The sequence below is a fragment of the Portunus trituberculatus genome, chromosome 50 (assembly GCF_017591435.1).
Source record: "Portunus trituberculatus isolate SZX2019 chromosome 50, ASM1759143v1, whole genome shotgun sequence".
NCBI classification, from domain to species: Eukaryota; Metazoa; Arthropoda; class Malacostraca; order Decapoda; family Portunidae; genus Portunus; species Portunus trituberculatus.
This window is the reverse complement of record NC_059304.1, coordinates 5,417,449-5,432,519: the sequence shown is the minus strand read 5'-3', so window position 1 is coordinate 5,432,519 and position 15,071 is coordinate 5,417,449. Positions and strand designations below refer to the sequence as shown.

Genomic DNA, 15,071 nt, shown 5'->3' with positions numbered 1-15,071 from the left:
TGAAGATGTCACCTCCCGCGTCAGCACTGTTCTGTCCACGCTGCTGCAGGAGATCGAGCAGGTTCAGGAGCACCACAAAAGGCTCGAGGTGCTTTATCAGAAGTGAGTGGTGTTTATTAGGAGAGAGAGAGAGAGAGAGAGAGAGAGAGAGAGAGAGAGAGAATTTTTCATGTGTATACTGAGTGTGAGTGTGTGTTGGTGTGGTTGTGCGTGTTTTCTTTATCTGTTATCGCATGTGTGTGTGTGTGTGTGTGTGTGTGTGTGTGTGTGTGTGTGTGTGTGTGTGTGTGTGTGTGTGTGTGTGTGTGTGTGTGTGTGTGTGTGTGTGTGTGTGTGTGTGTGTGTGTGTGTGTTTCTAATTCAATGTGTTCTTTTGGTGTTTGATTTTAGATGTTTGGTTTGTTTTGTTTGTGTGTTTTTGTTATAATTTGGATTCGTGTTTCTTTATTGATTGTATTTGTAACTTTCAATTATTCATTTTTTTTTTTTTTTTTTTGTCCTCTGTTTTCAATCTGGTTGTCCTAACTCAACTTGCATGTGTGTCCGTATTTTAAACTTTTTCTGTCGTCTCTCTCTCTCTCTCTCTCTCTCTCTCTCTCTCTCTCTCTCTCTCTCTCTCTCTCTCTCTCTCTCTCTCTCTCTCGTTCTCTCTCAATTTATTTCTTATTTCCTTTCTGCATATCGTCTTTCACGCTTTTATTCCACTTCACTCTTTTCAATTAGTACTTTTCCTTGTTATCCTTCCCAATTTTTTGTTTTTTTCTTCTTGGTAGGATTAAATATTTTGATCTATGCATTTCGTGAATAACTTCCAAGAGCAATATATATATACTTTTTTTTACCACGTCTTTTTTTTTTTTTTTTTTGTGTGTGTGTGTGAGGAAACTAATTACATCTCCAGAAATTAATTATTCTGCGTGGTTATACCGCTGATTATTTTTTTTTTTCTCTCTCTCTATTAGACATTGTTATTCTTCGTCCTCTTCTCATTTCCTTTCGCTGGTCTTCTTTCCTGTTTGCATTTCATTAGGTATATAAATAATTCGTTTTCTACACATTCCCATTCTCTCTCTCTCTCTCTCTCTCTCTCTCTCTCTCTCTCTCTCTCTCTCTCTCTCTCTCTCTCTCTCTCTCTCTGTGTGTGTGTGTGTGTGTGTGTGTGTGTGTGTTTATCTATGTATCTTATTTATCTATCTTATCTATTTATCTGCCTCATTCTATCTGTGTATTTGTCTATCTATCGATCTATCTATTTATATATTCATCTCTAATTATCTATCTACCTATCTACTATATGTCTATCTACTTACCTATCTATCTATCTATCTATGTACCTACCTACCTATAGCTATCTATCTATCTATCTATCTGTCTATCTATCTATCTATCTATCTAGTATCTATCTATCTCATGAATTTACTCCCTCTGTCCTTCACTTCTACACTCAATCAAACACCCTTCGTTAACTTCCCTTGACACACGGACTCCTCAGAGAGCGGCAGCACCACGCCACTGCACTCAAGTCCCTGGAGAGCGAGCTGGAGGACCAGGTGGCCAAGGTGGAGCAGAAGGCGAAGATGGAGGCGCGGCAGGAAAGTGAGGAGGAGAAGAGACAGCTGCAGGACCAGATGGAGCAGGAAATGGCGGAGCTGCAGACACATTTGAAGATATTTCAGAAGGTTTGAGAGAGAGAGAGAGAGAGAGAGAGAGAGAGAGCGTAGAGGGAGGGTGAGGGATCCAGTGACTCAGACTTCCTATTACTGAGATATGCAACAATCCACACCACTAGAAGCAAAGAATATGTTGTTTATTAGCATCTACGAGAAAGAAAGATCTAAAACATGAATATATTTTGCAATTTCTAGGCAGTGCAATGCTTGGAAGTGGTTGTAGGACATGAACAAAGGCCTCAGTGTGCATAGTAATTAGGAAAGGTGTGCTGAATACCTGTGAAAGGGTGAATTTAAGGGGAATTTAAGGATTTTGTGATATGGAATTTTTTTTAGACATTTCTTTTCTTTTTTTATTTTCCATTTCCATCCGCCTTTCCTTCCTTCCTTCCTTTCTCCAAAATCTATTCGCTTCACACTATTCCTCAATTCTTGCATACTCCATTCGTGTTCCCCTCTTATCCTTTAAAAAAAATCTCTTACATCGTTTCACTTTTCCTTTCCATCCCACCATTTCGACATTCTCTCCCTCCTTTCCTTAGGACTTCATTCTAGTCACATTTTTCCCTTACGCACCCCAACACTTATTCATTTCTTTACCCTCTCTCTTTCCCTTCCTTTTTATCACCTTATTTCATTTTGTTTTTATTTCCATTACATCCTAGCATTTCCCTTTTCCATTCACCTCTAAATCTCTTTCTTAAAAAACATCCTTCTTTCACTTATTTGTTCCCATTACACTTAACACTATCAACACTTTCAACATCTTATCTTTACCAATAAAGGAAGAAAAATATCAGTGATACAAAGATTAGTAAACAAACATCCCATTACTAACACTAACCTTTTTTTGGCCAACTTCACCTGTGTCCCTTCTGCAGGTGGACTCATGGCTCAAGAAGGAGGAGGAGGGCGGCGGGGACAGGGTGCAGGAGGTAAGGAGGAAGCTGGAAGATGCATATCATGACAACCGTACCCTCAACATGACCCTACACGAGACGACAGCAAATCTAGGCCTAATGAGATCAGACTTGGCTCAAATGCGACTTCAATATGAGGAGAAGTGCAGGGAGTTACATAAGTGAGTCGAGAGAAAGAGAGAGAGAGAGTGTGTGTGTGTGTGTGTGTGTGTGTGTGTGTGTGTGTGTGTGTGTGTGTGTGTGTGTGTGTGTGTGTGTTTGTAATTCAATGTGTTTTTTGGGGTTTGATTTTAGATGTTTGGTTTGTTTTGTTTGTGTGTTTTTGTTATAATTTGGATTCGTGTTTCTTTGTTGATTGTGTTTGTAACTTTCATTTATTCATTTTTATTATTATTTTGTTCATATTTTATCTATTTTTTTTTTTTTCACGAGGAGTTTTCTTGGTTCGGTGTTTTTTTTTTTTTTTTACTTTATTTATTTTTGTTATCTATTTGTTTACTAATTTGTTTATTTTACGTTCTTTCATTTATCTATTTATTTTTGTTTTCTTTTTGTCATCTTTTCTATTTATCTATTAAGTTTTGATTCTAGAGCAGCGTATCCCAACCTGGTGTGCTAGCATCCATCGGGGTGCTGAAATCAATTATAGGAAGTGCTGGGAAATGATGCACACACTTCACTTTCTTTTATCCTTCTAATAACAAGACATTAGTTCTAGAGAGTCTGAAGTGTTCTGTTCATTCTTTTTATTTTTCATTTCTCTTTGTTTCTTTTTTTTTTTTTTTCTTTTTCATCATCTTATTATTCTTGTAGGGGATAAATTCCACACTGATAGTTTTTTTTTTTTTTTCAATCTTTCATTTCATTCATTCATTTTGTACATATTTATTTTCACCCGTTTTACACATTCATTTATTCCCCTCGTGTCCTTCCCTCAGCGAGCGGGAGACGGTGCTGGAGTATATGCACCAATACGATCACATGAAGAGGCAGATGGAGCTTTTACAGTACGTGGCTCGTTGGTCTCATCTTAACTACTAATAAACGCAACACACACACACACACACACACACACACACACACACACACACACACACACACACACACACACACACACACACACACACACACACACACACACACACACACACACACACACACACACACAGTAATCGTAGCACAAATATCACAAAATATGATCTCTTCATTTCTATATTAAACTCTCTCTCTCTCTCCTCTCTCTCTCTCTCTCTCTCTCTCTCTCTCTCTCTCTCTCTCTCTCTCTCTCTCTCTCTCTCTCTCTCTCTCTCTCTCTCTCTCTCTCTCTCTCTCTCTCTCTCTCTCTCTCTCTCTCTCTCTCTCTCTCTCTCTCTCTCTCTCTCTCTCTCTCTCTCTCTCTCTCTCTCTCTCTCTCTCTCTCTCTCTCTCTCTCTCTCTCTCTCTCTCTCTCTCTCTCTCTCTCTCTCTCTCTCTCTCTCTCTCTCTCTCTCTCTCTCTCTCTCTCTCTCTCTCTCTCTCTCTCTCTCTCTCTCTCTCTCTCTCTCTCTCTCTCTCTCTCTCTCTCTCTCTCTCTCTCTCTCTCTCTCTCTCTCTCTCTCTCTCTCTCTCTCTCTCTCTCTCTCTCTCTCTCTCTCTCTCTCTCTCTCTCTCTCTCTCTCTCTCTCTCTCTCTCTCTCTCTCTCTCTCTCTCTCTCTCTCTCTCTCTCTCTCTCTCTCTCTCTCTCTCTCTCTCTCTCTCTCTCTCTCTCTCTCTCTCTCTCTCTCTCTCTCTCTCTCTCTCTCTCTCTCTCTCTCTCTCTCTCTCTCTCTCTCTCTCTCTCTCTCTCTCTCTCTCTCTCTCTCTCTCTCTCTCTCTCTCTCTCTCTCTCTCTCTCTCTCTCTCTCTCTCTCTCTCTCTCTCTCTCTCTCTCTCTCTCTCTCTCTCTCTCTCTCTCTCTCTCTCTCTCTCTCTCTCTCTCTCTCTCTCTCTCTCTCTCTCTCTCTCTCTCTCTCTCTCTCTCTCTCTCTCTCTCTCTCTCTCTCTCTCTCTCTCTCTCTCTCTCTCTCTCTCTCTCTCTCTCTCTCTCTCTCTCTCTCTCTCTCTCTCTCTCTCTCTCTCTCTCTCTCTCTCTCTCTCTCTCTCTCTCTCTCTCTCTCTCTCTCTCTCTCTCTCTCTCTCTCTCTCTCTCTCTCTCTCTCTCTCTCTCTCTCTCTCTCTCTCTCTCTCTCTCTCTCTCTCTCTCTCTCTCTCTCTCTTTTGAACATTTGCATAACCACAAGAGTTGATTAATTGTGTTCAAGTTTCAGTTACGTTCATGTACACACAAAAAAAGACCAAAAATTCACACCACGAAATTTAAAAAAAAAAAAAAAATTATTCATGATATTCTCTCTCTCTCTCTCTCTCTCTCTCTCTCTCTCTCTCTCTCTCTCTCTCTCTCTCTCTCTCTCTCTCTCTCTCTCTCTCTCTCTCTCTCTCTCTCTCTCTCTCTCTCTCTCTCTCTCTCTCTCTCTCTCTCTCTCTCTCTCTCTCTCTCTCTCTCTCTCTCTCTCTAGTGAGGCCAACAAGAGGCTGCAGGACACCAATGACAGTATGCGCAGCGCTCTGGAGACGGAATGGCGCCACTCCCCCTTGACCTCCCGAGCCTCCAGCACCAGGTCCAACTCCCTGCAGCGGTCCAAGGAGCGCAGAAGGAGCCACAGGTGAGACAGACAGAGAGAGAGAGAGAGAGAGAGAGAGAGAGAGGTTATATGAACGGACGTAAATCCCTTCAATACTGGAACACATTTTTACCTTGAGATTTTGTGTACGATTAGACCGTTTTATTGACACCAAGAAGGATCAGTGGAGGTCAGAAGATTAATGGCCACAGTCCTCACTATTTTAATCTCCCACATAAGTTTCTGAAGTTGTATAAAATCACCAAATAGTAAGCAAAATAAATATGAAAACGCGTCATGGTGCTCAAGGGGTTAAGGTAGAATAGGGGAATAAAGGAAACTGGAGAGAGATGAGTAAAGCAAATGTTGAAGCTTGTAAGAGGCAAAATGAATTAAAGGAGAGAGATGAACTGAAATGTCGAAATGCTAGAAGTAAAAATAATGGAAGTGTGCGTGAGTCAGGTAATGAAAGGGGTTCTTTTACAGGTGAGACAGGTGAAAGAGGGAAGGCAAGGGAAGGAAGGACTTAAATTCGTTGAAATCTTAAAGTATCGTCAGTAATGATGCAAGAAATCGAATGTGTGTAGTAGGTAAATGAAGCACAAGCAAACAAGTAGAATTGACCTCTTCAATACAAGGACACATATTTCTCTTAAGATTTGAGTAAAATTAGTCCATTTCATTGACACTGGGAAAGGTCTATGAAGGTCAGAAGATTAATGGCCACAGTCTTCACTATTTCAATCACTCACATGAGTTTCTGAAGCTGTATAAAATCACCAAATAGTAAGCAGCTAGAATGAATATGGAAACGCGTCATGGTGCTCAATAGAAACATGCATGTGGCAAAAGATTATTTCAAAAAGACATATTTGTTTATAGAAAAAAAGGGGAGTGGGGGAAATCGGTTGAAATATTGTGAAAGTAAAATGTATATCAGGGACTTATAAAAGAAGACTTACCTTAGTTATTTTTTATAAAGGAAGGAATGGTAATTAAGGAGAGTTTTTACCTGCTCATCCTCAGGTCTTGCTCTGTATCTACCTGTGGATCAAGGTACTAATATACCTCTTGATGACCTGATAATGACTTCCTTTCTTGTTACTCTATATTCTACTTCACATGAGGACTCTTCACAGGATTACTCTCTGTATATTGTATCACACATACTTCTCTCCTCATATCCTATCACCTCCACTTGTTTTCTATTGTCTGAATAATTGAGGGAATACATGTTTTCTACCATAGTGCACGTTGTAATGTTACCGTTTTCTTTCATAGTTTAAACTCGTTCCCCATCACTTTTACTCGTGGTCTTGTACTTGTAGCTGTGATGGAGAGAATAGTGTTGCATTACAGCATACGTTTTCTTTCAGCCGCTCCAGGTCGCCGCACGTACCCATTCTCTCTTCTCAGGACAGTGAAGGGGGACTCAAGTACGGCATCAGGAGACTTATGGACGACCTCGGTATGTGGTATTGGTGGTGGTGATGGTAGTAGTAGTAGTAGTAGTAGTAGTAGTAGTAGTAGTGGTAGTAGTAGTAGTAGTAGTAGTAGTAATAGTGGTGGTAGTGATGGAAGTGGTGATTGTGATGGTAGTAATTATAGTACCTTGGCTTTTTCGGTTTCCCTGCCATACGAATCAATATCCAGGCCACTTCCGGCGCATGGAGTTGTAGTGTGTTCCTTCCCCCTGCTCTGCCTTTCTCTTCACTCACTGCCCTTCTCTCCCTCCTTAGCATCTCACAAAGCGTACAACAAAGAAACCGTCCTCTCCTGAAATCCCGAAACTTGTGCTCTGAAAGGAATTAAAGAAGGAAGAACTCTATTTTACTCTTTAATCTACTCCTTTCCCGGTATTTGAAAGGGAATAGTGGGACTGAGAGCTAAGAGGGAGATATTATTCTATGCCCGTCAACAAAAACTTTGATGGATCAAAGAGTTTAACTCAATGGTCGTCTATACCTTCCATTCTAGACCAGTTTAAGGAGACGTCAGCTCTTTTTTTTTTTTTTTTTTTTTTCTTTCGGTGTCTTGTATTCTCAGGAATCGAACTTGGGATCAGACCCGTTAACTCGTAGGCGATGTAATGGTTTTAAGCCTTATAAGCTTAGATATCGAGAAAGAGACGAAGAAATTGGTTGTTTTACAGTGATAGATGACTTCAAGTAACTCAACTACGTGTCGTTTGTGTCGAGTCAATCGTGAACTTTAAAGGAGAATTAGATTGATGGACAGGGATGATAAGTGGATATAGATAGAACTGCCATACGTTGATAGTTGTAATAACTTCTCGCAGCCTGCCATGTCTTCTTATCCGCTTACATAAACCGTAACAAGCTGGCTAAGTAGTCTTCCCATAAGCTTACTTGCGAACTAATGACTTGACTTCGTAAGACAGATTCACGAAGCTTTCATGTAACACCACCAGTATATTGTTCGTTCAATCTTCGCTTCCATCGTGGTAGTGTCAGACTGTTACCGTCTCCCTTCCTATTTACAGACTGTCCTTCACTGACTGTCCTTCATACAGTTTGATCACTGTACACTCTTATATTCTCCCGTAAGGCTGATTCACGAGGCTTCACCGAAATATCAGCACAATATTCACAAACTCGCAGGTTCCGATGTCCCACTTTCCTTTTCACTCCCGGAACTGCACAAAAATAATCATCACAACATAATTCTGAATACCTGGTACCATATTTTAAACGTCGCAAGGATCTTTAGGGCATAATTATTTGACTCATATTGTTTTGCTTGTCCAAGAGGAACAGGCGATATGGCTATTAAGAATAGAACTGTGTCCCGATACCTCAGATCTCAGCCACACCAGTGTTAGAAGTAAAAGGACTCAGGAAATCTAATATATTGTATTCTATATCTGTGCAGCGAAAGTGCTCTCGGTAGTTGCAACTACTTTATGCTTGAATGAATTAATATAATAAATAAATGTTAAAGGCTCATGAGTGGACAGGGCGCTGGAATCGCTAGCAAGTTAGCAACTCGTAGGATGTTTAGTTTTTCTTCTCAAAATACATGAAACTAAGCCGAGCAGACTATTGAGAACTTTGCTGAATATAGAGAAGGAAAACATTCAACTTTTCCGTGTGTGTGTGTGTGTGTGTGTGTGTGTGTGTGTGTGTGTGTGTGTGTGTGTGTGTGTGTGTATGTATCCGTGTGTGTGTGTGTACGTATGTATCCGTGTGTGTGTGTGTGTGTGTGTGTGTGTGTGTGTGTGTGTGTGTGTGTGTGTGTGTGTGTGTGTGTAATTCACCATGGTCGCTTACTGGTCACCCAGCCAGTCTTTCCCATTACGGAGCGAGCTCAGAGCTCATAGACTGATCTTCGGGTAGGACTGAGACCACAACACACTCCACACACCGGGAAAGCGAGGCCACAACCCCTCTAGCCACATCCCGTACCTATTTACTGCTAAGTGAACAAGGGCTACACATTAAGAGGCTTGCCCATTTCTCTTGCCGCTTTCTGGGACTCGAACTCGGATCCTCTCGATTGTGAGTCGAGCGTGCTAACCACTACACTACTCGGTGTGTGTGTGTGTGTGTGTGTGTGTGTGTGTGTGTGTGTTTCACTGTTTGATCTGCTGCAGTCTCTGACGAGACAGCCAGACATTACCCTACGGAACGAGCTCAGAGCTCATTATTTCCGATCTTCGGATAGGCCTGAGACCAGGCACACACCACACACCGGGACAACAAGGTCACAACTCCTCGATTTACATCTCGTACCTACTCACTGCTAGGTGAACAGGGACTACACGTGAAAGGAGACACACGCAAATATCTCCACCCGGCCGGGGAATCGAACCTCGGTCCTCTGGCTTGTGAAGCCAGCGCTCTAACCATTGAGCTACCGGGCGTGTGTGTGTGTGTGTGTGTGTGTGTGTGTGATTTACCTCGGTCGTCTGCTGGTCACCCAGCCAGTCTTCCCCATTACGGAGCGAGCTCAGAGCTCATAGACCGATCTTCGGGTAGGACTGAGACCACAACACACTCCACACACCGGGAAAGCGAGGTCACAACCCCTCGAGTTGCATCCCGTACCTATTTACTGCTAGGTGAACAGGGGCCACACAAGAGACTTGCCCATTTGAATCGCCGCTTATCGGGATTCGAACTCGGCCCTCTCGATTGTGAGTCGAGCGTGTTAACTACTACACTACGCGGTGTGTGTGTGTGTGTGTGTGTGTGTGTGTGTGTGTGTGTGTGTGTGTGTGTTCACTGTTTGATCTGCTGCAGTCTCTGACGAGAGAGCCAGACGTTACCCTACGGAACGAGCCCAGAGCTCATTATTTCCGATCTTCGGATAGGCCTGAGACCAGGCACACACCACACACCGGGACAACAAGGTCACAACTCCTCGATTTACATCCCGTACTTACTCACTGCTAGGTGAACAGGGGCTACACGTGAAAGGAGACACACCCAAATATCTCCACCCGGCCGGGGAATCGAACCCCGGTCCTCTGGCGTGTGAAGCCAGAGCTACCGGGCACGAGTGTGCATGTGTGTGTGTGTGTGTGTGTGTGTGTGTGTGTGTGTGTGTGTGTGTGTGTGTGTGTGTGTGTAAGAATGTGTTGGTAAACAGTACAAATGTCTCACCCGGCAGACTCCGGCCTCTCTACACTGCCAGACTCAGCCGAGGACGGACCGCACTCCCACGACGAACTCAAGTTTTCTGAGCCTGAGGGACCCATGTCGGTGAGTCTGACTTCTGTGTGCTACTGTTGACAGTTATTGAGAGGTGACTGGTGACGTGTACCGGCCTGTTAGAGGCTGATGAGGTAGCTAACGGTCTTTTATTGTAAAGGAAAGAACTCTTTAACTTAATGACGCTTGTCAGGACACTCTGTTAGCCAGCAATGGGGCGGCAGGATCATTATTTTTTTATGTAACTTGAAGGAGTGACCCTACAAGCTTCTATGGTACAATTCCTCCTGGATTTGTAAAGCATTTTCTTGCCTGCTGCGGGATTTTTCTCATAATAGCGATACGTTGTTGGAATATCTTTTTTTTCCTTTCTGACTTCTCAACATTATTTTGACGTAGGATATACGTCTTAAAAGAGAGACGACGTATTTACACAAGGGAGAGTACAAAGTAAGTACCATAGTATCAGTAAAAAGGCTGTCGTTGATACAAATGAATACAATTTAATAAATAAATAGAAAATACTTGAACTCCATTATGTGCTGCAAGGAAAATAGAAAAAACAAGTAGAGAATACAAACATACAAAATACAGTAAAGATAATAAGCATACTGTCATTAACTCATTACCTTTCTTTTCAAGCTCTTTATTTCCTTCAGGGAAAGAAAAAAATAAATAAAATTAGCATTACCCTAAGCTAAGATCACGCTTACTCATTAGCCATGCCTTTCATGACTTGTAGGGAAGATGCTCGTACAAGTGAGAGACACAAAGCTGCAACACACACACACACACACACACACACACACACACACACACACACAAGTAATTAGTCTCACCTTTGCCTCATTTTGTCTCCCCTTTCGTACACCTGTGTAACCTACGCCTAGAGCTGAGAGGTGAATGACTTGGGAAGCGAACACGATCTCACTCCTAACTCTGACCTTTAACACGCAGCTGGAGGAGGAAATCTGTAGCCTAGAGTCAAGGTCACCGCCCATCACTCAAGCAGCAGACCACGCCCCCACCCACCCCACCTCCACGCCCTCTTCCGCCACGCCCTCGCCCCCACCTATTCACGAAACCGGCACTCCCACGTTAAAATCCAGGCGGACGAGGCGGGAAGGCAGCGATAAAAATGCATCCAGGTATGAGAGAGAGAGAGAGAGAGAGAGAGAGAGAGAGAGAGAGAGAGAGAGAGAGACCCTTGAGCACATTTTTTTTTTTTTTGTAACGGATTGTCCTTCAGAGATGAAAGAAATAGGAATCAGAAACACACACACACACACACACACACACACACACACACACACACACACACACACACACACACACACACACACGCCCGGTAGCTCAGTGGTTAGAGCGCTGGCTTCACAAGCCAGAGGACCGGGTGGAGATATTTGGGTGTGTCTCCTTTCACGTGTAGCCCCTGTTCACCTAGCAGTGAGTAGGTACGGGATGTAAATCGAGGAGTTGTGACCTTGTTGTCCCGGTGTGTGGTGTGTGCCTGGTCTCAGACCTATCCGAAGATCGGAAATAATGAGCTTTGAGCTCGTTCCGTAGGGTAACGTCTGGCTGTCTCGTCAGAGACTGCAGCAGATCAAACAATGAAACACACACACACACACACACACACTGATAGCTCTTTTATTAAATTTTCTTGGTATTATTGCTTTCTCTTGCATGAATACAACCACGTATTTGCTCCTTTACGAAATGAACCTGAATTGCTGGGGGAGAAGAGAAAGAAATGATGTGTATTTACAAGTGAATGTTATTGTGTGTGTGTGTGTGTGTGTGTGTGTGTGTGTGTGTGTGTGTGTGTGTGTGTAATTCACCACCACGGTCGCCTGCTGGTTACCCAGCCAGTCTTCCCCATTACGGAGCGAGCTCAGAGCTCATAGACCGATCTTTGGGTAGGACTGAGACCACAACACACTCCACACACCGGGAAAGCGAGGCCATAACCCCTCGAGTTACATCCCGTACCTATTTACTGCTAGGTGAACAGAGGCTACACATTAACCCTTTCAATACCGGGACACATTTTGAACTTGAGGTTTGTGCACGATTAGACCATTTTATTGAGATTAGGAAGGGTCAATGGAGGGCAGAAGATTAATGGCCACAGTTTTCACTATTTTGATCCCCACATGAGTTTCTGAAGCTGCATAAAATCACCAAATAGTCACCAGAATGAATAGGGAAACACGTCATGGTACTGAAGGGGTTAAGAGGCTTGCCCATTTGCCTCACCGCTTTCCGGGACTCGAACCCGGACCCTCTCGATTGTGATTCGAGCGTGCTAACCACTACACTACGCGGTGTGTGTGTGTGTGTGTGTGTGTGTGTGTGTGTGTGTGTGTGTGTGTGTGTGTGTGATAAGATTGAATTTCACTCCACGGTCTGTTGCTTCATTCCCATGCACCTTGTAGTGTCACTATCTCCCTGCCTCACAATCCTATCTTACCTTTATATACACAACTCTTCCGCTTTGTTTCACTATTCTCTTCATACAGCGTCTCTCATATCTCAGTCACTATGTCCTCGCAGCTGTGGTGTCTTGGTGGTCGTTGTTGTTTGTCCTTTACGTTGCCATGGCTTCCGATCCTACCCTGAGACTCAGTTACTTTGGAAACGCCATAGTACATGCTTCATATAGTGTGTTAATTAAGGTTTTCCGGAAAATACTCAAATGGTACGAAATATTCTTCAGTCTCCAGAAATGAAGTGATCGCTTTGTATTCCGTGATAGCTTGGTTCTGCCGCTTCACCTTTGCCTTTTGTTTTACATACACACGGCAATGCGTATAATATGTATTAGTCTTCATTTGGTGGAATTTGATCCTTCCAAGATAACTATGAGCCTGTGTTCGAGTCCCATTTATGGCAGTAAAATTCTATTCTCCCACAGAGGCCTTCCCTCGTCTTGCCTGGGGCAGTACCTAAGGCAGCAGGCATTATATGTAATCCTGTTAGCAGGAGCGCCGCCTACGGGCTCTTGGCTTCCTCTCACAGAAGCAGAGTAGCGTAATACCAAACCAGACTCAGACTAAACCCACATCACAATACACACGATTCCAGCTTCTAACCTCATTCCCTCAGCACCTCTGCCTTTTCCTTCCGTCCATAACACCGCCCACTTCAGCCTATCTGCCGCCCACTCACCCATCAACACTAGGGAGTCATTCCTATCTAAGGGTGATATTTTTTCCCCTTCCCTTTCTGTGTAATGCTCGTCATTTTATGGAGATTGTTGGTCTTTTCCTCACTCTGCTCATCTTCTCTGTTCATCGTTGTGGTTTGATTACCAGCAGTAACTCCCCTCTCGTCCCTGCCTCGTAATATCTTTCTTTCACCAACCTCATCAAACACAAAAGATTGTCTCTCTTCTTCCTCTTCCTCCTGTTCCACCTTCTTCTCTTCCTCATACTTTTCCTCTTTCTTCCCCTATCCTCCTCCTCTTCCTCCTCCTCCTCCCTCCTCCTCCTCCTCCTCCTCCTCCTCCTCCTCCTCCTCCTCCTCCTCCTCCTCCTCCTCCTCCTCCTCCTCCTCTTCCCCCACTCTTTCTTATCAAATATTTAAATTTTTACTGCTGCTACTACTACTGCTGCTGCTGCTACTACTACTACTACTACTACTACTACTACTACTACTACTACTACTACTACTACTACTACTACTACTGTATAACATTTTTTCTTACCTTTCACAATTTTTCATACCCTCGTAACTTTTCCTTTCTTTCCTCATATCTGTCTGTTTTTACCTCTTCACCCTTTCTGTTTTCGTTTCTTCTTTTACTTCAGACATCATTGTTTTGACATTTCTCTATTATCCTTTTATGACCAGTGGGTTGCCATCAAACTTCATATTTCCTCCAGTCTTCTGCACCTCTGTTTTCTCCTCCTCCTCCTCCTCCTCCTCCTCCTCCTCCTCCTCCTCCTCCTCCTCCTCCTCCTCCTCCTCCTCCTCCTCCTCCTTCTTTCGCTTCCTACTCCTTTCCATTCGGGTTGTTCTTATTTGCTCTCCTTTTCTCTTTTCAGTTGTTTTTACTCAGTTGCTTTACATCTTCGTCAACTAACTCAATTTCACTTTTCTCTTTCCATTTGTCCTTACTTACTTACCCTCACACAATTCAATCCCCTTCGCTCTGACACACTGCATTCTCTTCCTTCTTTGACCTCGCCTGACCTCCACTAACTTTCCCTCTTCCTCCCCTACCTCGCATTCAGCCTCGAGCACCATGACAACGCCCAGGCCAAAGTCGCAAGCAACGAGGTGATGGGGCCCCCGGAGAGGACTTACAAAGTGGTATTCGCCGGCGACGCTGCAGTAGGGAAGTCCACCTTTATCGTCAGGCTGTGTAAAGGCTACTTCGTCAACAACATTGCCTCCACTCTAGGTACGCTGTCTTCCTTTTTACTTATATGGATAGGTAAATAATGTACAAAAGAGTTTGTTATATTTGATTTTTCCTTTTTTTGCCAATTAAAAAGATCGGGTTCCATATTGAAATGTTTACGGAGGGAGAGGGCAAATAGGAAAGGAGAGGTGGGGGAGCGGTGTAGGGAGAAAGAATGATGGCTGATGGTTGGGAGAAGTGAAGTTAAGGAGGGTAGGTATGTAGTATGTATAGACGGTTGGTTATATGTGTTTGTGTTTAGTGCTACGGTCAGTGAAGAGTTCTGCTTTGCCTACAGATAGGGATAGGTTGGATGAATAAGAAGTTGTGGGAAGAATGGTTGAATATGTAGAGGATTTCTTATATTATGTTTTTAAAGTGCTATTCTGACAAGATAAATTTTCGTACGTATTGAATTATTTACCGAAAGGGAAACTAAATAGAAAACAAAAGTAAAAAGAACAAGAGTTGGATGAAGCATGGGAGAAAGAATGAAGTTAAGGAGAGACGAATAGGAGAAGAAAAAAAGGTGAAGAGTTGGTCAGACAGATAAACGGTGCGAGGAAGGATGATAAGTGGGTGGTCGGTCAAGTAAGAAATAGATCTTGTTGGTGGTACCAGTAATTCCCACCTGACAGACCTTGAATGGGAAAAAGTGAGGGGCAATGGTCGTGGGCGTGTATGGGTGCGGTGTGGTGGGACATGTAATACTTCCTCCTTGCTGAGCGGTTTGCTTTGCCCTGTAAGTTGTGCAGTTGGT

General features: G+C 43.3%; 1 protein-coding gene across 4 annotated transcripts in view; it reads left to right on the top strand.

Annotated features, from left to right (window-relative positions):
- Nucleotides 1-15,071, top strand: part of LOC123499859 (ras and EF-hand domain-containing protein homolog) — a 51,298-nt gene that overhangs the window by 21,012 nt on the left and 15,215 nt on the right. For 3 of the 4 annotated variants that reach the window (XM_045248390.1, XM_045248391.1, XM_045248388.1), the window contains 9 exons: nucleotides 1-102; nucleotides 1,493-1,679; nucleotides 2,552-2,751; nucleotides 3,529-3,597; nucleotides 5,126-5,272; nucleotides 6,607-6,698; nucleotides 9,863-9,954; nucleotides 10,861-11,051; nucleotides 14,142-14,311. The exon at nucleotides 1-102 is cut by the window's left edge and continues 48 nt beyond it. In XM_045248390.1, coding sequence (XP_045104325.1) covers nucleotides 1-102; nucleotides 1,493-1,679; nucleotides 2,552-2,751; nucleotides 3,529-3,597; nucleotides 5,126-5,272; nucleotides 6,607-6,698; nucleotides 9,863-9,954; nucleotides 10,861-11,051; nucleotides 14,142-14,311 — 1,250 coding nt within the window. The remainder of the gene's footprint in view (nucleotides 103-1,492; nucleotides 1,680-2,551; nucleotides 2,752-3,528; nucleotides 3,598-5,125; nucleotides 5,273-6,606; nucleotides 6,699-9,862; nucleotides 9,955-10,860; nucleotides 11,052-14,141; nucleotides 14,312-15,071) is intronic. The other variant, XM_045248392.1, reaches the window with a different exon arrangement.